The sequence below is a fragment of the Falco biarmicus genome, chromosome 2 (genome assembly GCF_023638135.1).
Source record: "Falco biarmicus isolate bFalBia1 chromosome 2, bFalBia1.pri, whole genome shotgun sequence".
NCBI classification, from domain to species: domain Eukaryota; kingdom Metazoa; phylum Chordata; class Aves; order Falconiformes; family Falconidae; genus Falco; species Falco biarmicus.
This window is the reverse complement of record NC_079289.1, coordinates 37781306-37807658: the sequence shown is the minus strand read 5'-3', so window position 1 is coordinate 37807658 and position 26353 is coordinate 37781306. Positions and strand designations below refer to the sequence as shown.

Below are 26353 nucleotides of genomic sequence, written 5' to 3'. Positions count from 1 at the left end.
AATTGTGTCCACAGCCCTTTCTGGACTCGTTCCAATATGCCCATGTCTCTCTCATGCTGGGGAGATCAGAACTGGACACAGTACTCCAGATATGTCTCGCCACCACTGAGCTGAGGAGAAGGATCATTTCCCTTGACCTTGACTTCACTATGGTCAACTTATCACCCATCAGGACCCCCAATTTTTCCTACAAATGTGCTTTCCAGCTGGTTGGCCCCAATGTGTTGGTGCATGGGATTGTTTTTCCCCAGGTTCAGGTTTTGCTGTTTCCTGTCCCGGAAATTCCTCTACCCATTTCTCCTGCCTGTTGAGGTCCCTCTGAATGGCAGCACAGCAGTCTAGTCTGTCAGCCACTCTTGACAATTTTTAACTTCACCTCTCTGCTAGAAACTATTTCATTATCTTATACTTCAGGAGCAAAAAAGTTTATTTTTCAACACTTAATCTACCAAAGTGAAAAAAATCTCTGTAAAGCTCTGTACAATAACATAATGAGACTATCTCATCATTTACTGTGGATAATTTCAAGTTGTTATTGCACTGCAAGTCTAATTCCCTTCAACTTCTGAATTAAGCCACTAGATAATCAAGTATTATTTAGCAACTCTCTTTAGTTCTATATGACAGAATAGCTGTGCTTCTGCTCTCAAAAAAAGGAGCCTTTCCAATGAAGTAAGTCAAATGTACGTTGTATATGCCATTGTAGACCTCTTTTTTTTTTTTTTTTTTTGTTTTTTTTTTTTTTGTTTTGGAATTCAGGTATGTTCTGTAGAAAATGTATCAGTCCTTCATGTCATAAATGGGCATTAGGTGGAGTACATTTTTTATCACCTCCAAAATTTTGTCTTTGCTACTACTTAAAAAAAAAGGGGGGGAGGAGAGGGTATGAGGATACACTTCAGAATAGGGTTAATGCCTCTTAGATTTGCTATTTTAGTTGTAAATTGTAGAGCTTCATTAGTTCAGCATAAGCACTGCTTTGTTTAAAACAATGGAAACTATATATCCTCCAGAAGAATCATTAATATCTTGAGTTTATTTTAAGCAACATTTGGTAACACAGATACAATGATGAGTCAAAGCTGGTGTCTTTCAACCTGTATTGCTAGGAACATAAAATATTTTTTTGCAAAACTACTTTTGCAGTGCTGCATTAGCTTGCTATTGCATTTTTCCTTTCCATCTACCTGTTCTCTATGTCTCATTTGCCTCCCCACCTGCCAAGAAGAGCAAAACCCAAAAAACAAGGCAATATCCAAATGCAAAGGTTGAGTAAGTGTTATTATGTTATTTCATCAAGTCACATTTGTATTGCACTGCATTCTTACAGATGGCAAACACAACACATGAGGAGCTGGGATTTGTCTTTAGAACTTCAGTGGTTCTAAATAAGTCTTTATTTTTTTTTTCAATTTTTATTTTTTATGTTCTTTTGCTTTAGCTTTTACAGCTAAAGCTAGTCTGTTTTTATAATCCCACCCTCATATACTCCTTGTCTGAAGGATGCAAGGGAAAAGCGTTTTGTAACATTATCTGCAAGAACTCAAGCTACTACAATAATATCCTGAGTACTCTACTGGTGCACTTGTTCTTCCCTCTGTGTTCTCATATGACTGCAGTCACCCTTCTGGACACATGCCCTGTGATCATTTCAGAGCATCTCAGAAGTGTTATTTTTTTGTTTTTTTTCTTCTGTTGAGTATTGAAAATTAAGCTGTTTGCAATGCATAAACAAAATCCATTCATTACAAAAATTGTATTTCACAGAGCGTGCGTGATACACTTGTACGTTTGATGCCTGCTGCTTTTGATTACCGATTATGAATTTGTTCCTAAATTGATAAATGAAGTCAGAATTTAGCATATATAGTAGATGGACAACAAACAGTTACAGGTTTGGGTACCTGTTCCTCCCCCCCGTTTTTTCAAGGAACAGAAACGAAGACAAAATAAAAAAAATGAATGTATTTTCTGTATTTCAGGGAAGTCTCAAGAAGAGTCGGAAGATTTCACCACAGGAGTTTATTCAGGAATTGAAATCTGGGTCAACAGATGAAAGACTAGTCACTTGCTTAGAATCTCTCCGTGTGTCCTTGACTAGTAATCCTGTCAGGTAACATCATTAACATGTATTGCAAAGATTAATCATATTCTTATTTGTTAATGGATTGAAATTAATGGATCTGTAGATGTATGCCACAAGGTTTTGCAGTTAATGAATATGCATGCATTAGTGAATGATTATACCTTTTTTAAAATTGATAATGTATCTTCTGTAGATCTATTTCTCAGTAGAGTATCTGTACAAGGTAATACTAAAAGAATGTAAAACAAGTGCAGTGAAGAGCAGTTTACCTTGTTTTCTAGTGCTAAATAGTCAAAAAGGTACTTTTATTTTCGAGATTCTCTCCTTAATCTTTTAACTTTGTCAGAGTAATCAATAATGGGAGATAGGCACCTTGGGGTAAGTTTGTTAGCCAGAAAACATTTCTATTTTTAATTGTCCAGTGTGCATCTGGCTTGGCGGAGTTGTTGATGTGGGTTGTGTATGTATTTTCTGTGTAGATGTTTGCTTCTTTCCTTCTATTAATTTGTTTTTGAATTGTATTGTCTTATTTAGAATACATAGTGGTTCACATGGGAAGAAACATGCTTTACATTAACCTGAGTTCTTCTGACAGAATACTTTACAGAAGATACATTCCCCATGAGTGCAAAGCTACTTTTTGATACAGTGTTGCTTTCCCTTTGTTTAAAAAAAAAACCAAACAAACCCAAAACAATAACCCACAACCCCAATTTTTTTTTTATTGACACCTTGATTTTTAACAAAGAAAACTTTTCTTGTGAGTATGCATTTGGAGACAGAAATGCAGAATGTAAGAAATGTGTAAACAAGTTTAAAGCAATCTCTCCTATCTGTTCTTGATATGACTGGATAGTTTTGTCTTTCTGTATGTGATCCCCTTTGCTGCCCCTTTCAAACATGCCAAGAGCAAAGTTAATCCCCCTCCCCCCAAAACTGATACAAACCAAACCCCATGATCTTGGTGAGGTACTAGTTCTGTCTGACAGCATAGTAAAATGTGGTAGGACATGAAGGAGTGAGGAAGGTGGAGAAATGGTATCGGAATAAGAAATGTGGAGGTCAATAGGAGAGTGGTGTTGGTCCACAATTAAGCCATTTGATAGAGGATGCAAGTTGAACCAGACTATGATGTTATAATAGAGCATCTGATCAATACCAAAAGTGTGGTGATCAATATTATCTGGAAGAACAAAGCACAGAAACTTAAAAGTATTATAGCATAATAAGAAATTTTGGACTAGGTAGGTTTTCCACAAATGTTTCCGTTTGAATAAGGAAAGGTTTAGAAATCTAAGGATATATGAGTACAGGGAAAACTGTAAGTGCTTTTGTGTATAGAGAAAAGGAAAAAAGAATGTTTTCATTTTTATAAGCTTAGTGCATTTTATGTCAGTCCTTCAAAGCATTGTTGATATTGAAGTTTTACATTGATGCTTTTGAGAGATTTGTACCAATAAGTTAAAGAAACTACTATTTCTAGATGGCAACACTGGCTTTAACTTTGTTCAGCTAAATATAAACTATGGTAGATAGAAAATTTGACAGTTGAACCTAAGTCCTAACTTGACCATAATTTATTAGAATTTAACTCCAATTTGAAACATTAAACAGAATGTAAGAGACAACAGAAGAGAACTATAATGTCTGGATTTTAGTGAGACTCATTATTATGTTAATGGATGTATGACCTAAGAATAGGTCTGAGTTTGAGAGGTTAGAATTGGAAGGATAGTGACTGTGGCTTGTAAAAACATGAGAGAAGAACTATTTAAGTAGGCAGCAGTTTTATAAAAAAAAAAAATAAAAATATCTCTACTACTTGACTGTAAATGCATTTTAGTCTACAAGTCAAAAGAAAGGTCACAGCCAATAGAACTTACAGGTTCTGAAACAGGGCTTCTTGTTTATTGACTGGTGTTGAAAAAGACTGTTAAGATAGAATTCACTAGGCTTAATCAGAGCATTAATAGCCTTGATAAAAAAACTAAGGTTTTTCCATAGGGCTTACGTACAAAAATAGTAAAAATGTAACTGTGGCACACTGTTCTTCATACTGAAAATTTGTGGAGTAAATATTTGTAAACCACATCCCCTTCTTTCTAATGAGTAACAACAATTTATGTTGATTGGATGCACATACTGGTGACCCTGATTTTCCTATCAGCAACCAGACCTTTAAGTAAGAATTTGCTTTGACACATAAATACTGAACTCCAGTCCAGCTGCTATAAATCCATGATTATTTTTATCTCCAACTTCATCTGATATGGACAATGAGAAATAGGTGATGAAATGTTGGGATTTTATTTTGTGCATGTATACTACTTAAGAATAATTTCATGCTGTTTTAACAGGATGAGAATTAAAGTTAATTTGATCTAGCCTGACAATCTTCACATTTGTAGGCTGTGATCTTTTTGACAATATATAATTTAGGGGTTTTTTTCTCTTTTTCCAATTACTATACTTTAATCAAGTTTTTAGTGTTGTTGACATTACAGTTTCTAATGCAAGAACTGGTTCTACAACATTGTTTCCAATTAATCCTTTATGTAAAATGTATTTTTAGGTCACAGAGAATATCTGAATCGAGTGATATTGATTAGTTTGATCCTGTTACTTAGAAAAATATATTGAACTGTATGGCTTACTGCAAAATGTAGTGTTTATTTTCCACGAGTATAAAAAGAAAGCCTCAACAGGAAAATGTGTCCACTGAACTTGGTTAGTATTCTTCAGGTAAATAAATGGGGTGTTTTTACCTCCCAGTTGCGAACACAATTCATCAAAAGTGGTTCAGTGATCTAACTTTACATAGTATTACAGATAACTAGTTATCTACAAGTATTTCTTCTCCTTTTGTTCTAATACTTGCAATGGAATTAGCTTTTTTCATTACGAGGACATTTTTAATAAATTGAAAATAGGGGCACTGATAACTTGGTGTTTTCAGACTGACAAAAACCTGAGTCTTTGCTTTGGATAGCGTAAGTAATCTTTGTTCAGCTGTGGAAACGGAGGAAATGGCAGTAATAATTCAACAGTATTTTAGGCACTTGATCATTATCAGCATCCTCAGCTGCTGAATTTATGACAAAGTGGTTGTGCACAATTCTGTCTAACACAAAATGTGCTAAGAAACATCTCATAGCATCATCTTTAGGTCAGATATGGCCACTTATACCAAAAACAATTGATAGTTATTTGCCTAATCTGTTTAAAAACACCCATCCAGTAAGGAGAGAATATATTTCATATATATTTTACTTTTAGGATAAAAACATATAAAAGCATCTGATCTGATTCTCTCTTCTTATAATTTTAAGTCCGTCATAGTTCTATATCTAGCAGATATGAAGAACTGTTTAATCCCATTATAGGATGGGATTGGAAGTACTATGCATTTCAAATGAGTGTTGCATCTCCCTTGTGTTATTTCCAGCAGAATAGCTTATTATTTGTCACTGGTAAGGTCCCACCATTATTGGAGTATCTAATTATTCTGGTTACTAATCAAAAGTGGTGATAAATACATTTTACCCAATATGTACAATGGCGTGCAAATAGATGTAACAGAACAAATGGTGAGTGGAGAGGCTATAATACAAATAAAGTGAATGTTCTAATTCTTTTACTAATTCTGATCAATGTCTTGATGTTGAACTTCTGATGCGGCAGAGTGGATGCTTCCTTTTTCTGTAAAAGACTTTATTTTGTTAATACATGACAAGAGATTTCATCAGCTGAAGTTTTTTTGAAGAAACTATTAGTACTACAGCCACAACAGAATCTGTATTTTGATGATGAAGATAATGAGAAGTATTACATGTTCATCATGCTAACTGTATCTGTTCTAAATAGAGATGGTTTTGTAATCACTTATTAGATAAAATTAATACTCTAATTTAGAACTGGGAAAGGTATTGAAGAGATACCCGTTATGAAATAATTTTCTGTCTTGTTAGCCAAAGACAATAAGAAATCCAAGGACTTGTCTTAACAGCAGTAGCATGGAAAGCATGGAGCTGTCAGGAAATATTTCTGCCTCTTATGGAAAGAGAAAAGTATTCACGTACTTGTGAATTAATTCCATAATGGACTGTTATAACTTCATCCTTTATAAAAGGAATTTCCTGAGCAAATACTCTACAGTTTTTCTGCTGTATGTGTGTTTTTGTTGCTTCTGCAGCCAACTTCTTCCAGTGGGATTTTGTTAGAAGTTTGAAATTTAAAATATCTGTGCCTGATACAGACATTGAAGTTTAAAAAGCAAATTATTCTTTCTGTTATGACTATGAATGACAGTGTTGTCCATGAGCTTTAGGGTTAGATAATTGACCAAACATTCTAGTTCCAGCAAGACCAACATCTACTGTCAAAGGCATGGCTGCAGTACTGCTGCCACTCATGCAATTACTTGTATTTGCTATCAAGGAGTTTTGAGCAATAGTAAACAGAACTGTGAAGCAGCTGTCTGGTAGAAACAACATGCCAAGGTTTAACCTCACCGAAAGATATCTTTGGCAATAGCTGAAATTTAAAATGTCTATTGTGTTTATGTGGAGATATTCCTATGTATTAATATCTCAAGTAACCACTTCTGCAACTGCCTTAGGTTTTCCCTTCCTTCTCTGCCATTTACGGTTAGATTCTGACCTTTCCAGGAGACCCTAAAACAGTATGCAGTAGGTATTTGTTTGTTTTCTTTCCTTATTTTGCAAGGGGTTTTTAATTACAGTTCTGTGCCAAAGAATGCTTAACTGTTAGTTTAAAAATTACAATTACTAAATTTAATGGCTACTATGATTTTAAAATCTTTTTTAGTTTAGGGTTATCTAATTGTGTCAATGAGTGAATGTAATGCCTCTTGATCTGTTGAGTAAAGAGTTGATTTTGGGTTTTAAAATGATCCAGTTATATTGCTTTTATTTATGTTGACAATTTTCATTCATTTTCATTAGTCTTTGAAATATCAAATTTTTTCATGTCTATTTTCTTCCTCCCTAGCTGGGTTGAAAACTTTGGCCGAGAAGGTCTGGGGCTGCTGTTGGATGTTTTGGAAAGATTGGTTGAGACAAAAAAGTAAGGATGATTTCATATCAAATTGTCAGCTGTTGTTAATATGTAAACATTGTTTAATTACACTAAACTTTTCATCTATTCAGCCAGGACAAAGTTGTGAAGAGGAGTCAGCATAAGGTTGTACAGTGTTTGAGAGCCTTCATGAATAATAAGGTATGGGATTTTCTTTAATCTAGAAATCTAAATTACTACAGTTCAATTAGATAATGTACATGATCAGTGGGTATAAGCCTGTGCAATCTGGAGAAGAGGTGTGCTGGTCAGCTGTGGTTTGAAGTTCTTTCTGCTGCCACTTCCCCTCTGTGGAAATATACTCAGAGAATAGTGTAAATTTTTGATGCTGATGTATGCCCTTATTACAGAGTAAGTGACCCATTTTGGACTTTTCTGTCACTTATTTTTTTTAATTAAGTCTTTGACAGCCATTTGAAATATTTACTTGAGGGAACTGTTGCTGTCTTTTGCTAGACGTTAGATGCAGTCATTTGGACTCCCTCCAACTCTCCTTACAACTGTTCTTCTGTTGTTTAGTATGGCTTGGAAAGAATTTTGGGAGAAGAGAGGAGCCTTCTGTTGCTCATCAAAGCAATTGATCCCAAGCAAACTAACATGATGACGGATATAGTTAAACTCCTTTCTGCAATGTGCATTGTTGGAGAGGAAAACATGTAAGTACTGTCTTTAGCCAGGAATAGGTAATTTTATGATATCCAAAACTATAGTTATACCTGAATAAAATGCAAAAATTCTCAACTTAGTACAGATATTACTTTCAAACCTATATTGTCAGTTTTCAGAATAGCTTTGTCTGTGATTTTTGTTATGGTCATGTCAGTAAGAGTTTTCTGTTTGACATGTGGATGTACTGGTTAGGTGGAACCAGTTATGCAGCCATTCTTTTGCTTAAAATTTATTAGCATTACTTTTAAGGTATCTTAACCATTGTAATCCAATAAGTCATTTTTTGGCTACAAAAGTCTCCAAGGAAACAAGTAATGCTTAAACCTCTAAATTTATACACAACAAGTCGAGGCAGGTGAGTGCCTTGGCAGCATGGCTCTTCAGATAACAAATGAACAGCAAGGTTAACTATCTCCTGAGTGGAATGCTTTTATTTTCTTTCAGCCTTGAAAAAATTTTGGAAGCTGTAACAGCAGCTGCAGAGGAAAGGAATATTGATAGATTCTCTCCTATTGTAGAAGGTCTTCAGGATAACTCAGTTCAGCTGCAAGTAAGCAAATTTTCTTCACAAACCTCTGCAACAAGTAAAAATAAGATTACTTGTTTTTCTGTATTGAACAAACCATTACAATAAAAAGGAGAAGGGATACTGTTTCAAATAAGGGTCAATTTTTGGAATGCTGTCTATAATGTTATCTTTTAAAATGTGGTGTGGGAAGATTCAGAGCTGAGAAACACAGCAGTGTTGAAGATTAATTTGTTGATTTCTACTCACCCAAATCTTACAGACTTTGGGAATTACATTTGTATTGCCTTTTAAAATAAAGCATATGTTAAATATTCAGATGCAAAAATATTATCTCATTTCTGGTGAAATTTGTTGAAACTTAAAGATTAATAGTAAAAAAGCAACTTTTTAGACAACTGCTTTTTATAATTAGTGTTTAGATCAGCAGGAAATCTGTCCCTCTTTATGGTTTCAGAAAACTGCACCCATAGAGTCTGAGGAAAGAAATCTTTCCCTTATTTTCAGTTTGCTTCAGTTGGATATAGAGTTTACCACAGATATTCATGAAGAATAGTGCATTTCAATGGTCATTATAAATCATTTGTTAGAATATAAATATTAACTCACTGATTTTCATGAGATTCAGTTGAACTGAATGCTGTTCATATTTGTTATTCTCTGTGAATATTACAAAAATGTTAAAAGTTTGAAAGAAAGTTTGTGTTGCTCCAGTGTCACCTTTTGTATTAAATAGTCCATGCCTGACAGTAAAGATTACTGTTTGTTTCATCTGGGTCACAGAAAGCCTAACCATAAAGAAATATTGGAAGGTGGAGAGTAATTTGTAGTTGAATTATGCTGGTACCGATGGGATTCTCCTTTGAAAACTTGTTCCTCCTTTTTTATTCTTTCTTTCTTATAATGATAGTGGGATTTGGGATGGAAGGGACATTTAAAGGTCATCTAGTTCCAATCCCTGTACTGTGAAGGGAGCATCTTTCGCTAGATCAGGCTTCTCAAAGCCCCATCCGACTTGATCTTGAACACTTCCTGGGGCATCCACAACTTCTCAGGATGCAATTGGCTCTCTGGGCTGCAAGCGCATATTGCTGGCTCGTATCTAATTTTTCGATATCTCCAGGTCCTTCTCTGAAGGGCTGCTGTCAACCTGTTCATTGCTTAGCCTGCACTGATGCTGGTTATTGCCCCAACCCAGGTGCAAGAAGTTGTACTTGGCCTTGAAACTCACGAGGTTCACTTGGACCTACTTCTCCAGCTTGTCGAGGTCCCTCTGGATGGCATCCCTTGATGTGCCCATCTTCAGCTTCCTAATATGTGATTTCATGTCTCTTCATTCTAGAATAGAGCTTTTTACAGTTACAGTTACTTATTTAGCTTTTTTATTTGTAGCCTCTGAATAAGTTGCTTTCTAACCCTTTTTAGTAGTCTAGATATTAACTTATAGTATAACTTACTGAGTAAACAGTCTGTCTTTTTTACCCAGTACTGTGAAAAACACTACCAGAACACTTTATTTTCTGAAGTGCATTCTAGAATATGTATTCTAGGAGTGCTAAACTGAGGCCAAACGATTATCATACAAAAGATGGAGGCAGAAAATTATTATTTGACATGAAATCAGTTAAATTCAGTTACTTTGATTTGACAAAGAAATAGTTGTCTTCTGTTTCTTTTATTTGTTTGGTTTCTTTGGATTTTTTTGTTATAGTGTGCATAGGTATCTTTGTGTTACCTGCCCTGAGCAAGAGATCTGATAGCAAGACTGGTTTTTTTTCTTCTTTTCTTTAAATCTTGCTGTCATAGCCATAGTGTGAATCAGTTACTGTGATAGGATAAGTTCAGCTTTGAATTACTGCTCAGTTTTCTGGCAGTAGGAATACATAGCCATGGCGTAGTTTGCCAGGTGAGTTGACAACTGAGGGAAGCACGATCCTCTAATATTTTTTTTCCTTTAATCTTGTAGGTGTTTGTTTATCTTGGCATGGATTTATTACTGAGTTAGAAATTTTTGACTGTAAACCAAATCAAAGAGTTTATGGATTCTCTAGTTCCTTCCTTTGCTTCAACCTTGAAGATTTCTAAATGCCTGTAATACATATAGCACTCCATTACCAATGATGATAGTCAGAGTTGCTTAGGAACCTCAGTCAGTCAAATTCAGGGTCAAGTAAGCTCTCCCCCAAGTAATAATTTTTATTGACTGGAAATGTAGGTTATTTTGTTTGTTCTTGCGTTTCATTTGTTGTTTGTTTTTAAAAGTGTGTCAGGTTGGTATTGGCTTCATATAGAAGATGTTGCTTCTGACTTGGCACAGAAAGATTGTCTTCCCCCACTCCTCCCTTTATTTGTTTTTTTTTCTTTAGAATTTTTTATTTTGCTAATGTATTGAAAGTCATAGTAATTGCCTTTAAGGGTCAAAAAAGAGACTTTATATTGGCAAGCCTGGAGCGGGACTGGAAAGGGGCAGTAAGGAGAAATGTAGAGTAATAATTTTTTTCTTTGAGCAGTGGCTGGGAGGCTCAAACTACGGTTATGATTAGCCAGGACAGGGAGAAAAAGCTTTGAGCTCCAGTTGTACTGGGACTAGAAGGGGGCTGCAGAAGGAAAATGTAGGCTATAAGACAACAAATTTCCTGTTTTCCATGGCTTTTGAGTCTGCATTTTCCAGACTGGACATAAATTTCTTGTAATAATGGATCCTTACCTTAGGCATTTTTGCAAGAATCGTTGCTGTTCTTCAGTATTAAATTTAAATATATGATCTCATTTATTTCTGTTCTCCTATGGGGTCTGTGTTTCATTTAGAATTTGAGATTAATGTTGTTCAGTTAACCAGTTCATATTCAATATTTTTTTTGTTGTTGTTGTTGCATGTTTTAACACCCTTGAGATAGTAGGCAGTCTGGATTTGGGCCAGATGTGCAAGCTTGGGCATGTCAGTCTTTCAGGACTATAACATTTGGCTCACTGCATTTGGGGCTTTTTTAACATTTGCATGGTTTTTAAGTCCTCAGTTCACTTATTTTAATTGTCTGGTTTACTTTGATATTGGGTCATGTTAAAGTAAAAAAAAAATTGTTATTATTGATCAACTTGAAAAACAAAAATATGAGAAGTTTGATATTAAGTTATGCTCATTTTTATTTATGTTTTAGTACATTAAGGTAAAAATGGCTAGATATTAAGAAAATTTTATTCATAGATATAATCAATCAAAGAATTAAAGAAAGAAGTCCAAATGCAGAAGTTAATTTTAATGTTGAATAATGGTAGTTCAGTGTCTCTTTACATTGGCTGAGCAGCTTTCTTCTTTATTTGGCATGAACAAGGGTATCAGTCAATTTTAAAAAATATCTTTATTTGGTAGGGAGAAATGGTTTAGATCATAGAAATTATGTAGTCCAATTTCAGGATATTGTATCTAACTTAAGAGCTAGTATTCTCTATAGAGCATGTAAGAGTTTGAAAACTTCCAGGTCCTTCACAGCACTTACATGAGATACCTAAATTTTAATAGTATGAAGGGTAGTATTTCTGTGACTGTTCTTTACTAGCTTGTAGGTATTCAGTCCTGAAATTAACCGCACTTTGTTTTGAGTGCCAGGCTTCCAAATGTGATCCTAAATTTTTGGGAGTTGCATATATTTGCATGTAAAGGAAAAAAAGTTATGTACAAATCCCTTTGCTATAGAGTTCAAAAAGCACAGGAAAACTTCCTTAAAAGCAACCCCTTCATTTGAAGCAACAGGTAAATTAAATTAATCTATGTCCTCCCCTTGTCCATGATGGGTACCAAAATGTGCATTTCAACCTTCTGTCTTTTTAAAAATTAAATAAATTTATAAGGGTCTCTCTAAGTCTATTAATATGCCTGGCAGAGTAAACTGAAGATGAACAGATAGTAGCTCTTTTGGATCAACGTTTAGGAATAGCCTTCAGAAATTATAATCCTTCGTGAACAGTGTTGGTAAGCAGCCCCTTTAAGAAACAGGTAGATACCAATATTAATGGTAGCTGTGACAGTTGATATTCAGGGAAAAAAAGTCATAACTGATTAACCACTTAAATCTTTCTCACAAATATAAGCACTTTCATGTTTACCATTTACAGCGACACTCAACTCCATTGGTGAGATACCACTGATGAGGTAACTGGAACAGTGCAGAAAACTTCAGCCCGGTTGTTAACTGTACAATAACAACTTTTATTTTTCTAGGACTACTGTTCAGATACTAAACAAGTACTTTTCTACTAGTTATGCCTTGTCATGATTCTGCTATATCTCCATTTGGTATTTGATTATCCTCTGATACAGAAGATAGGAGCATTGTTAAAACTGAGAATTTACTCTAAATGTTATAATTGTGACATTTAAGCTAAACATATTAATTTGGCTTTACTGAGAGTGTTACCTGTATTTCCTGAATATAGGTAACATTTCGCTGTTTCACTTGCTGTATCTTATGTAGGCATGGAAACCGTTAATGAAAGTTCTCTCTCTCCACCACCACCATGACCCCCCAAGTTAAACTTGTATTTGAACACATTTTTTTTTCATTAAGCCTTTTTTTTTTCTTTTTTGGACTCCACAAATAGTTTCTAGATTTCCTTTTTTAAGACCAGAAAAATCAAAGTTCTTCATGTGAATCAGTTGTAAACTTTTATAAGAATGACATTGACCTGGTGCTTAATTTGACAGTGTTTTAATGAGACAAAAGTTTACAGTTGTCAATTACTTGGTGTACTTGCCTTGATTATCTGCTTGATATGCGTAGGCTTGTTTTGTGGCGGTTCAATTTGACATTAACAACTGACCTTTTCAATTTTGATTTGACTAACGTTTCTGTTACTTATTGGGGCCTTTTACATATTCAGCCTTTATGATGACTTTTGTATTTTTAGTGGAAACTCTAGTATCTACTTTTTCCATTTGTTGAAAGCAAAGGATATTCTCCCTCTTGTCTTTGAGAAAATCCAAAATTATGGAAAGCATACTTAAATGGTTTTGATTCAAGACAAGATTGTTGATTCTAGTTTGAGAATATAACTATAGTCAGTAGTACTACTGAGTTTCTGGTTTTGTTAAAGTAAATGTACTTTATCATCTTAAGCCTGTATTCAAGAAAATGCATACAAGGAAATCTGGTACCTTGTATATTTATGACAACAACTGAAAAAGTCTAATACTTTGGTTGTTTAAGTCACAGGGGCAGGAAATACAGCTCTTCTGACAAAACCCATTTTGATGTATTTAAGAAAATGATGAATACAACAACAAATTGTGTATTGCCCAGTTCTTCTCATTCTTCTCATAGAATCAAACAAATACTTCTACTCTCTAATCTTCATCTTTCATCACTGTTCCTCAAGCAGGTGTTTTAACTAATAGAAGAGTGTTATTCTTCTGTACAGTTCTAGTTGCAGCCAGCTCCTTCAAATTTTCCAGTTAGAACTGAGAAGAGGTATGATGTTGAGGGAAAGGTGCAATTCTGACTTTTCCAATTAGATTCCTGAAAAAATTGAAAATTTACCACTGTGGAAACCTGCAGGTGTTTCATGCCTGTCTAAGGAGAAGCACTTTTGTGAGAAAGTAAAAGGCCTTGTCTATTAATCAGCAGATTACGTTCTCTATTTTTAGTTGTCACAGAATACCATTTCATCTCTCTTTTTAATCTAATAATATCAGAATGTGAGATGGTGTGGTCTGTGATATTTTGGTTAGCTGAATCACTTAATGACTATTGGCTGTTCTCTGCTAATGAGATCCTTTCCGTAACTGTGTATGTAATAGGATGAATCAGAGCAAAGGTCACCTTATGTGGACACTGATAATAAGTATTTAAAAGCCATGTAAATGTACATGTGTGTTGATGGTACATCTCAAAGTCATTACTAAGAATTTTTGTTATTAGCAAGGGTAAATAATTGATGAGCATCAATATAGTGTCTGTACTAAAGCCAAATCTGCAGCCAGTTTAATGCTGGCAAGCAGAATTTAACTAAATACACATAATCTTTACAGCCTTTTTTACAAATGCATACTTGCACTAAGAGTAACAAAGTGAAGCAGAAAAATCTTATTGCAGTTTTGCTTATTTAAATGGGCAATATATGGGAGAAGATGATACTTACCACATAGTATTGATTGTCTTGTCTATGCAAGGAAAGTACTGCTCTGAGCTGATGAGAGATACCTGACATTTTCCACCAGAAGAGGACCAGGTATAGTCTGTCTACTCTTCAACTGGGAAGAATGCAAGTTTAAAATACAGACTGTGGAATCCTCAAAAGAATGTATCTTGTAACTTGATAGGTATCCCTGGTTAGAATTGTGGAGGATTAGAATTTGAAGCTGTAATTTCTCACTTAGCAGAATATATCTGATTGCATTGGTCTAGTTCCTCATGGAGGAAAACATTCAGAACTTTGAGTTCCCAGGCAAAGTTCTTCTCTACCAAAAATAATATGTGTGTATCCATCAGCATATGTTGATCTCTTAGATAAACATACTAAGTCAAATATCGTAATTTCCCTTCCATGTGGTAGTAGGGTGTTAAAAGCATTCCAGACGGAATATATGTGCAGATTCAAAACCCCTCTGAAAACTAACGTGGTGGACTGCACTTAGCTTCAGTTCTTTAGGAATGAAGAAGGGAAGGAAGTGTTTAACTAAACTGCCAGGTGAAGTGAAATGTTTGCTCTTCACTTTTCCTTGAAGAAAGGAAAGTGCCTCTACACACCTTCACTGCATGCCTGTTGTAAACAGCAAGATACTCTCAAGATGTAATTACTCTCTGGGTTTGAGGTGCCCCTCAGGAAACAGTACTTAGAAATTGCAGTCCTCAGCACCACGACAGAATTTTAGAAGATACACCAAGAGAGCTGTGTATTACCGTATGCCTTTTGCTGTTGGACCCTGAAATAATTTTACTTTTTCAGGCATTTTCTCAGGGGCAAACGGACAAAATACCTCCACCTACAGAATCTAGAATTCCTTATGAATTGGTTTTGGATGTAGACCATTTGCCCAGAATGTTTTGCTTGCAGATTTTTGCCGCCTTAAGAAGATAATTTACCTATATTCACTAAACCTCATACTACCTCAGCAGAAGTACCTCTTCATTTGTTGAAGATGAGACATCTTTTGATGACACAGCTTTCCCACCTTGTGTCCATGCCTGCAAATACAAAAGACTGTCAGTCTGTTTATGGAATCTTATCCCAGGTAATTGATAGTAAAAGCATGTAGTTAGGGCCCACTCAGAGTGCAAGCAGTGACTGATAGTTCTGTTTCCCAAGAGCTGACATTTATAGAGTTTTCAACTGGAGTGTCACGGGCATTTTCCTTACATGTTACGTACTTTGAGAATTGTCAAGGAACGATGTTACAGTTGGGATAACTGTTCTTCAATTTTTTCTTAATTAGGAACGTTGAAGACAAATAATTGAGTGGATACTCATTGGAATTGTGTCTAGTATGAGTGCATTTAGAAACAAGCCCTTGAAAAGAATTAGTTATCTGTAGCTTCCTTTCTCCCTTGAGAAGTTCTTTCAACTCTTTGGACGCTGTTTTCTTTTTGGTTTGACCCTTTGTTAGCAGAATTAGAGAGTGAACGGTCTCTTTTTTGTGGAATAAATTACCATATCTGTTATTTCTATTGTGTTTCTTTTGATTAGTAGCCACACTTCAGAAGCAGGAAACAAACTCGCTGTTTGGCTTTTGTTATATTTGAAGTCAGTAGTACTTTCTTGGTAGTTTAATAATTCTAAATATCAATCTGTATTTGAATGTTCAAAATTTTTTAACCATGTTGTTAAGCGGTTTTAGTACTACTCTAAGATGAGAAAGTCATAATCTGGGATTTCTAAACAAAGGCCACATACCCCTATCTTTGTAATTTTTAAAAAAAAAAAAAAAAAGTCATGACAGACTTTATTTTTTGTTTTTCTGAGGCATTTTTGTGGTTGAGACTTTCTTCCTAAGCAAATAGACACAGATAGAGGTAAAATACCAGACTTGCTTAAAACTTTGTAAATTGGGAGCAAAGACCTTTCTAAGCCAGTGGCAGATCTTTCTCTTTAGCAATGTAAGACACTGAATAGGATTCAGTCTGCAAGTAAAACAACCCATCAAGCATTTCAGCTAGATATCTAAATTCAAGTAAACTATGGAAGTCCAAAGCTCAGTTTAGTTGTCTATGCATGAACTTCAAATGTCATTTTAGATGCCTTTGTAGATATGATGTGGTTCTTTTAGGAGATTCCCACCCTTCTGGATTGGCATTTGTAAGCCAGATGTGAGACGCTGCAGCAGCTGTAATGATACTCTGTATACTTTGTGTTCATGTTTAAACTGATGAATTAGGTCCCTAGTCAGTAAAGACAATGGATCCTGGAGTGCCCTCGTCACTCCGTGTGCGTTGCAAAGAAGATCATTTAGAATCCAGAATGTTAAAGAAGAAGCTTTAAGGAAGAATCTAGGAGACTACTGATTAACAAGAATGGGAGTTTAGCTATCTATATAGCTACATATAGATATCTGTCTACATATGGGCATCTACATGCAGGTATCTGAAGCATGAACTTTGCTGTCTTGGTAAACTCTCAAGAATTCTGGTTGAGTTTATTCCTGTGCATTACACAGATAGTAATTTAACAAAGCTTCCTAATTTTTCTTAAATTGGCTTACTGTCAAGCATAGGGTAATACTAATATATTGGTTTTCCAACTGCAAAGTTTAGGATAGCAAAAATTTTCTTTGCTCTTGAATCGTCCCTGGGTTATTGCTTAAAACTGCTTTTTAATAAGCCAGTCAGATGATGATCATCAAGTTTAAGAGGGCTATTTTTCTCTTTATCTTGGTTTTGGTGCGTTCCGCCAAAATCTAACTTTCCGGAATGCAGTGTTACTAGACTGTTCACAGGCTTGTTTCCTCTTCTTGATAGAATTTATCACATTTTTTTCCTTATGGGTTTTAGGTTTGCTAAGCAGGTCTATCTTGCTGTAATTTACTAGTGAATGAACTGATTTCAAATTACTAACATCATGCCTGATTTAAGTATTATATGCTAACTGCTATACTTTATAGTTTCATTTGGAGCATGTTTTAAATGTTTGTGATCTAGTAACAACAGGTTCTTTGTCTTTATCATCAGTCATCTGTAATTTTTAATCTTTTTTTTTTAAGTTTTCACGAAGTTAACTACTCAAACATAGATTGCTTAGACTTGTGTTTACTTCCTCTTGTATAACCTTTTCTCATTCTGCTTTTTGTAGACTTCTGTTTGGAATTTTCATTATTACTTTGTCTTTGTATTCCTTTAGAAATAGTTCACTACATAATCCAGTAGATTTTTGCCTTGTTTATTCCAGGAAAAATAAAGTATGTTCTGGTTATGAACTACAATTGAATTCCTACTTGATTAAATTTGACTAAAGTACTAGAATAACAGTACTTTTTACTGATGTGTTTATTGCTTTCCATTGTTGTATCTTGTCTCTGTTCTATTTGAATAGCACATGTACACATGTACTTGTTGGTTCGGCAAATTAGAAGAAAAAAATTGGGTTTTTTTTTGGGGGGGGGGGCAGCAATTACATCTGTAGACATCCTTTCATCTAAAATGCATTACTTTCTCAATGATAAAACTGTAGTTTGATCAGGATTTTCACAGTAGCATGCTTTGTTCAGTCTCTGATTGCCTCTTCATTGGTAGTTTAAATCAAGTGCGATAAATGCCGATTCCTAACTTAGTAATTCAGTCACATAAAGTTTTGCATGAAAATATACCATATTTTAAATTTCTGATAACAATGATGAAGTTTCCAGTTCTGTTGTAATCACACAACGTGGAGTTTGAATTTATTTGAAACGTAAATGTAACCTTGCAGTGCTGTCTTTATTACTGATGGTATGATAGTGTTGTCCAGTGAAGTCTGCAATCATTGAAATGCCTCACTGATGGTAACAAGAGTACAGGTGTTGATAGCATCTGTCAGTGTACAGAATTACTGGTTTTGAATGGCAGAGCTAATTCAATCAAGAAATTGCAATTGAATGAAAGACTCAGTACCTCAAGGAGATAAATAGGTAATGGTGTAACAATTTTCAACTAAATAAACTCAAAATTAAGGGAAGAAAAATTTTTGTCGTGGCTGCTGAAGAAAAAATTCAAATACTGGTGAAGCGGACCCATACCAAAGCAAATGCAAAAAGCTTTAAGAGTGAAGAATGCAGTCCACGCTTATCTAAGTGTGATAAGATTAGAATATATTATGTAAGGTATTGTTGCACTACATTTTAATTATTTTAGTTGCCTGCACTTTCTACCATTTGGTGCATCCAAATTCTTCACCATATTTTGACACTGCAATTTGTGCAGTGTCTGCGTCTAAAAAATACACCTCCTATTCAAAGCGAAGAATTTGTTTTAGGTCTAAATGAAGTCTTAATGGTCTAATCAAATTAGTCTCAGCAGTGCTAACACATGTCTTTCCTCACATCCCGTGCCTCTACTTCACTATGTTGCATTTTAATTAGGATCATATTACTATCTGCTAGTTATATAAATGTATTTAACAGTAAACTTTATGCCACAAGCTTCTACAAGGCTAAATAAAATTTAAAGCTAGTGGGGTGGTAGTCATTCTGTTACTAGACAAATCCTGTTGCAACTAAATAAGCCGAAACAGAGCTCCAGGCAGGCAAGCCAAGTCTCAAGTTAGGAAGCATGTTGTGTTAGCTTAACACAAAGCCTGTAGCATGCTACTAACAAAAATAGCTGGGCTGCAAGGCCATGTGTTCTGAACAATATTGTAAAGGACATGACAGAAAAATATTGAATATGAGAAGCTTTTTCAGTGTCCAAAAAGACTTGGTTGGGCAACAGGAAGGTCCTAATTTATTTTCTGTTGGATGCTGTAAGGCAATTACTGGAAGGTTTTATTCAGTCCACTTCTGAAAAGTGGACTGGACATCTTAGGCAGTTTGAAATTTTTTGTTGGTGTGTGGGGTTTAACTGTAGGCAACTCTTCAGAATTTTCCTTTAATTTATCTTTTGGTATTTTTAGTTTTGGGTTTTTTAGGGTTAGTGCCACTTTTTGTTACCTAGTGTAGAGCAATGCTTCAGTAGTAACAAACTACTAGAATAACTCTTAGAAATAGTACATGCACAGGAACAAGGTTTAGGAGTAGTACAAAGGTTTTGTTTGGATTTATTTGAAGAAAATAAGTTAACTAATATTTTCCTTTTAGGTTTCTAAAATACTGTAGGCACACGTACAGAATCAAATTGCATAAAATTAGGGAAATAACAGATTTCAGGGAGAAGTGTAAATAAGAATTGTTCTGACAGGCACTAACTACAAAGATGAAGAATCCACCATGTCATTTAAAGGCCCAAACTGTTATAAATTTAGCAGCTTTCCAAGTTGGCTGTTCAGAGGAGAATAACTGAGGATCGTTTCTTATTTATGATATTAAAGAAGCCCTGAATTTGAAAGATATTTTTCAAGGAAACATACCTTATTTAAGACAGAATGATTAAGATTGTGGTCCTGTTACCTGTATTCCTATTTGAGTTCTTTTAAAATTGACTGCCAGTAATGTAGTGCCAATATCTTTCTGAAAGAAAAGTACCAGAATTCCTCTTTAATATGTGTAAGGTTTTTCTTGTTACTCAATTAGATGATGGTCTAAGTGATCTCGCTGTAAAGAGTATGGAGAAAGGACAGGAACAGGCTTTCATTGCCTTGTGGTTTCTAGCTTTAGAAGTGCTTTACCTTTTTTTGTTTTATTAGTATTTTTATTAATTTTTTACATGTTACAAACTTTGCTGGCATAAAATATAAATACAGCTTTACGGGGGGAGGGAAATAAAAAAGTAGCAAGGAAACATTGCTTTGATAGACCTTAATACAGCCAAATAATCTTTAAGCCCTGAAAGCCTTTTTTTTAAAAAAAAAATTTAAACAAAAAATTTAATACTATTTTGTAGTTGGCTACTTAACATGCTGTTTTGTAAATTTTTTCTAAATGGCTTTGACATTTTGCAAATTTTTTTATTTTTATAAACTTTTATTTTATTAAACTTTTTTATTTTTATTATTTTATCCAGACTTAGACCAATCTGAGCATTCTTGTCTGTTACTTGAACCTTTCAAACACCTTCCATAGGTTTATGAAGCAAAACTTTGATTTACAAAGCCATGAGCCATGTTGCATTTTTTCGTACTGTCCATTTATTCAACTTGCATTTTTTACATTACTCAGTAATTTTGTTATCTATTATACTTTTAATATATTTGCAGTAAAGTCAAGCTTGCCAGTCTGTAGTTGTCCAGATCTTCCTGAAAACGTCCTTGTAAATATCAATATTATTTCTGACATCTTCCTTTTCTTGGGTGTCAACATGCTTTTCAGGATGAACTTCAATGCTGTAGCAAGTACTAAAGTTATTTTGTCCTCAGTTTCCTTCAAAACTCTAATATTTGAAGAGTGAATACTCTTTTGACTTCTTATTGTTGGCTTTCATCTTTAAGTTCTGTTGCCAGCCCCTGAACGTGTTTGTGTGTCTGTTCTACTTTGGGAACATCTCTCACACACCAGTAGAACATTTGATGAAGTGTTGCTATGGCTTTTATTTTCTTTGCGTACTCCTTTTCACTGTTGTCTTTTACTGACCCTACAGATTCTTTGGTTGTCTTCCTTGTTTCATTATCTTTGAGAAAAAAGATGGTTAATCAGAGATGCTTTTTGCAATTTGTCCCTCAAACTTATTTTTTATTCTTTTTTTTTCTCTTTTTTTTTTTTTTGTCGTCTTAATACAGACAGCTTCATGCTCAATCAGCTGAGGTTTTGAGTCATCCCCCTACCTTGTGTTGTTTTATTTTGTTTAGTTGTCATAACTTGAATAATTGTCCTAGACTGGAATAAGTTACAGAAGTCTATCTTAACATTTTTATGCAGTTGATTTAAATAAGTGAATTTAGTGTGCTTTGTCCTATTGTGTCAATAAAGTAAAAACAATGCTTTTCGTTTTTATTATTATGCAGATCTAGGTATTTGCATGTACTGAGTTTCATAGAAGTTCTGAGGGCGTAGAACTTAATTTCAGCTCTTCATTCAAGTAAGAGGAATGATGAAAGCTTACTCCCTCCTATTACTGTTGGAAAGTTATTGATGCAAAGTATGTTGTATGACAGAGTAATGTAAGAATAGATGCTCTCATGGCAGTTTTTCTCCAGGAGAGGTGTCAGATGGGTTAGTATGGTGGTTTCAACCACACCATGCCACAGCACCGTCCCTTGAGTATTCTTGTCCTCTTCAGCATCTCCAGAAGTTGGAGAGATGGTCCTAACTCCTGCTGCAGAGTTGTGGAACCCTTGGGGGTTCTCTCTTCAAGTGACTCCAAATACCTCCATTTATGGGACTGGGTGGAGAATGTCTGATGCTTCATTGGGTCATTGTAACACTCGGTCCCCAACAACCTGCTGGAGCTCACAGTCTGCTTGACTTGATTTTTCAACAGCTTCACAGCCCTCACATTCATTAACAGGCTGTTTACACTTGTTACATCTCTGTTCTTATAACTAAGCTATTCCCTTCTCCTACAGTGTTAACTTGAAGTTAATCTATGTATACTAAGAGGTCTAAATTATGCTGATTGCCATGCACCCCCAAAACAGTTCAGCTAAAATAATATATAAAACTACTTTCATACTTGTATTTTTTTGTGGTAGGATAAATGTAGAATCATGGTTGCAGTCTGTGCTACCATTTAATCTTAGCATGTTCCTCTTGGAAACCTAATAGTCCTGTTGTTTCTTAAAAGTAAATCAAAGTAGCTTGGCCATCCAGTTCTTCTGGTGGCCGTATGTAAATTCAGCACTTGGAATTATATGTACTTTGAAGATGACTGATGCTTTATGTTCCTGGTATTGCCTTTTGCCTGAACACAGCATGCTACATCATCATTTTTTTGACAATAAAAGGCTTTACAACAAAGAAAGTATGTGAAACAGATTGCTTTAATTGTTTACATAGTATGTTAGGCCAGAAGACAATCCTAATCAGCTTTTAAAAAAACCCTTACAATGCTGGAAATACATGAATAACTTACTTCATGTGCATTGAAGCAAGATGTGCAAACAATAAAGAGTAAAAAAAGGAAATAATGGCTGTTGTCACCCTTACTTATGATTAATAACAAGTTGCCACTGTTCTGAGGACTTGTGAATCTGGTCAGTGGATTCCAGCTGCTCCTTGCTCTGGGTTTTCAAGATGAATCGGTTGATTCTTCAGAAGAGAGACTACTCACTAGTTGATTTGATGCTTACTTTTGAGCTGAAGTACTGGTTCCCATGAAGTATTCTATCACACTCAAAATATTTAAAAAGGGAAGATTTTTAAAAAGAGAAAGAAATCCATTCTTTTCTTCAGGCTCAATTTAGTTTAATCAGCATTTTTTCTTCTGTTTCACACTGTTTACACAGACTTTTGCCTTTACCATTTCTATTATGTCACTAACTTTTAATGTATATATATAGATAAATATTTATTTACATTGATTTTCCTGTGTTGAGAATTATGTTATCAAGGTATTTACTATGTGCTAAAGTTCATTTACTAAAGGAACTTGCTCTTTTTATAAAATGACAAAATTAAATGGAGTGAGAAAATATTTCATTTTAATGGAAATTTGTGAACTAGTGTTTGGTATTTATAACTCATGCGGCTGATAAGAAATTTAAGTATCTTAATTATAAGATTATAGTAGATTGATAATTAGATATGATGCAATGTCTGGTTAGTGGTTTGTTATGTCTTTTTGACTGATGCATATTGAAATCCGAGAAATAAAATAGTTTAATATTTCCTCTGTTATAGGTAGCTTGCATGCAGCTCATCAATGCTCTTGTTACGTCTCCTGATGACTTGGATTTCAGGCTTCACATCAGAAATGAATTTATGCGTAGTGGATTGAAAGAGATATTGCCAGTAAGCGTCTTGTAGTCTGTCTTTGCATTACTATTTAAATTATTGGACTATTTGAGCTTGAGAGAGGGAATGGGACAGCAAGTTCTAATAAATTATTCTCAAAGGCATTTTATTAAGTCTGGGTGTAAGCAGTTAGATATGAGAATCAGTCTTAACATAAGAATGAAAAGGTGAAGTGTGCACTCTGAACTTTATGCCTGTTCCTCAGCATTTTAGGACTTTGATTTAGAACATGTGATGTGCTGTTGTGCAGACATTTGTTATGTCAGGCTGAAGTTGTGTTCACCTTTTGAATATTTAAATTAATTAATGTATTGTCACTTTAAATTTTAAAATAGCGTAGACTTATGGAAGTTATTAGAAAGATAAGGTTTATTTACATATGGAAATGATAATTTTGCAAACCTTTCTGCTGTTTCTTCTTTGCAGCAATTGAAATGTATAAAGAATGAAGCACTAGATATTCAGCTGAAAGTGTTCAATGAGCATAAGGAAGAAGACATGATTGAATTCTCTCATCGTTTAGAAGATATTAGATCTGAACTAGAATATCCTTTTGATATTAGCAAGAGAAACATGAACAAAATAAAGTGTATAATGGACATTTTTCTGGTATAATTCCTGTTTTAAGTAGTTATCAGTCAACATTTGACTGAAATATTTTTTTTCCTTACTGTTATTCTCCTTAACGCTTTTACTGAAGTAAATGATGTTTACAACATGGTGTGGAATACAGTTAAGGACACTAGTGCTGAAGGATATTTTCTTTCTATTCTCCAACATCTTTTGCTGATAAGAAATGATTATTTTATACGGTATGTTTAATGCTATGTTAAATGTTAATTATGGGTTTTGTTGTCATTTAGTCATTAATAGAACATTTCTTCCATAAATTTAATGATAAATGCAATTTAGTCTCTTTCTGTGTGGACTGCAATTCATAAGTAATACTTTGTGAACTCATGTTCGAAAGTATCAGCTTTGAATAAAAATGCTGTCTATATATTTTGTCTCTTCTGCTTAGGCCACAGTTTTCTATATAAATAAAGAAAATTATTTTTGTTGAGATCTGAACCTTATTGACTGCAAACATAAGTGATTCAGGACAGGTCTCTTAATCAGTTATAAATCATGGTAGTAGCGCTGCAATTTTGTGGTGTATTTGAGTCAATAGACAAAACCAAGTATGCACAAAAGAGCCCTTTGTACAGAAATCTGACCATAGGCTTATTTTAGAGCAACTTTTGGTTGGGAATTGAGTATTCTCAACATACATTATAGGTCAGTGTGAACTTATAGGTGTCTCTTAAATAACTTGTCAGATAAATTACAGCAAAATAGTTAATAAAATGTTAGATGTTTGAAGCTGCCAAATAATTTATTTTCTAAAATCTGCTTGTGTTGTTTTTGAGGAAACACTGGAGGAACCAGATACAAATTAATAGGGAAGGAAAGTCATCTGTTTTCTACATAACATTCTGCATAACCTTGTTTTCAAGCAAGGTCTAGTACAGGTGTACACTTAAAGGTTAAGAGTGTTTGCTGACGTGGGTACACCAGTGCTAGACGTCTTCTACCTGAAAGGTTTTGAATTCACAGCTTGAATGTTCTGGGCAAGTGAACTAGCTGTCATATCCCCCCAACATTTTAGAAAAAGTTTTTTTCCATTCCTCTTACTGAAGGAGGGCTGTAGTACATCTATAGTTAACAACAGTCACAAAAACAGAAGGGGCCAAGCTGAAGGAATAGCCTTCTCTTTACTGGGAGGAACAGGAAGGTTTCCTTCCTTCCTGTATTTCCTCAGGGGGAGAGATGCAGAGTTTATAAGAATCATATATCTTTAGGTCCACTGTTTTTTTCCAGTGTTGTGTAAACTGTTCTTGTGTAATAAACTGCCAGATGTATTTGTGCTTTGAGTTTTGGGAGTTGTACCTACCCTTCAACCATATAAATCAGTGCAAATCTTTTGACCTTACTGTGTTCATAGATTTAAATATACATTGATAAATAAATATGCTGTAAAATAACTTATCTCTGTCTTTAGTCCACAGTATTTCAAATTAATTGAAGAGTGCGTGTCCCAGATAGTGTTACATCGAAGTGGAACAGACCCAGATTTCACTTACCGTAAAAGATTAGATATAAATTTCAGCCATTTAGTGGGTAAGTACTATGTTTGGAAGTGATTACAGCATCAGACTTATTTGTATTTTCCAAAAAAACAGCTTAAAATTATGCACATGGTTAAGAATCTTCTGTTCCCTTTATATGTGCATGTGTGTTTGTTTATTTTTTCAAGATATTTGTGTAGATAAAGCAAGATTAGAAGAATGTGAAGAGAGAGCTTCTGAACTTTCCAGAAAAGTAAGTAATTTTTAAGTTACGTGATCATAAGATGGACACAGGGAGTTAATTAATAGTTTCATGAATGAACGTGGCATAGTTTCTAACTTCAAGTTACCAGTAGTTCTACGCTTAAGTGGGAATGTGGATGTTTCTTGTGGCCTAGGAAGCATAGAAAAGTGGTGTAAAGTAGTTAACCTTAATTGAGTCTTTCTGTTATTTATTTTAAGGTTTCATATACAAATCTCCCAAAAATCAGCTGAGTATTTCATTTGAGCAGTTACCAGTTTCTTCAACAAGATAAACAGTGGGAGAATAAGAATTGACTCATTTGTATCTACAGACTGTATTACTGTGCATCAGGATTTTTAAGCTGCTCTAATTCCAACTCAAAATACATTAATACTTGATACTATTTCATATAGTAAGGACTTGTAGTGGTAATAGAGTTAGTATTTCCACTCTGGATATATGGATATAGTGGATATATGGAAGTTAAAATAGCAGATACGTTATCTGTGTCCTTAGTATTGCGTGAGTTTTAACAAACACAAAAGGAAATGATGGAATGTGAAGAAACTATGCTGAACTGACTAGTATCAACAGTTGTCTTTTTCTCTTTTTCTTTCTT

At 34.5% G+C, this 26353-nt stretch overlaps 1 protein-coding gene across 1 annotated transcript in view; it reads left to right on the top strand.

Annotated features, from left to right (window-relative positions):
* Positions 1-26353, top strand: part of DIAPH3 (diaphanous related formin 3) — a 245857-nt gene that overhangs the window by 35344 nt on the left and 184160 nt on the right. Inside the window, exons 5-14 of the mRNA XM_056328634.1 lie at positions 1983-2113; positions 7097-7171; positions 7255-7324; positions 7703-7839; positions 8297-8402; positions 23269-23379; positions 23809-23927; positions 24078-24194; positions 25424-25542; positions 25679-25743. Coding sequence (XP_056184609.1) covers positions 1983-2113; positions 7097-7171; positions 7255-7324; positions 7703-7839; positions 8297-8402; positions 23269-23379; positions 23809-23927; positions 24078-24194; positions 25424-25542; positions 25679-25743 — 1050 coding nt within the window. The remainder of the gene's footprint in view (positions 1-1982; positions 2114-7096; positions 7172-7254; positions 7325-7702; positions 7840-8296; positions 8403-23268; positions 23380-23808; positions 23928-24077; positions 24195-25423; positions 25543-25678; positions 25744-26353) is intronic.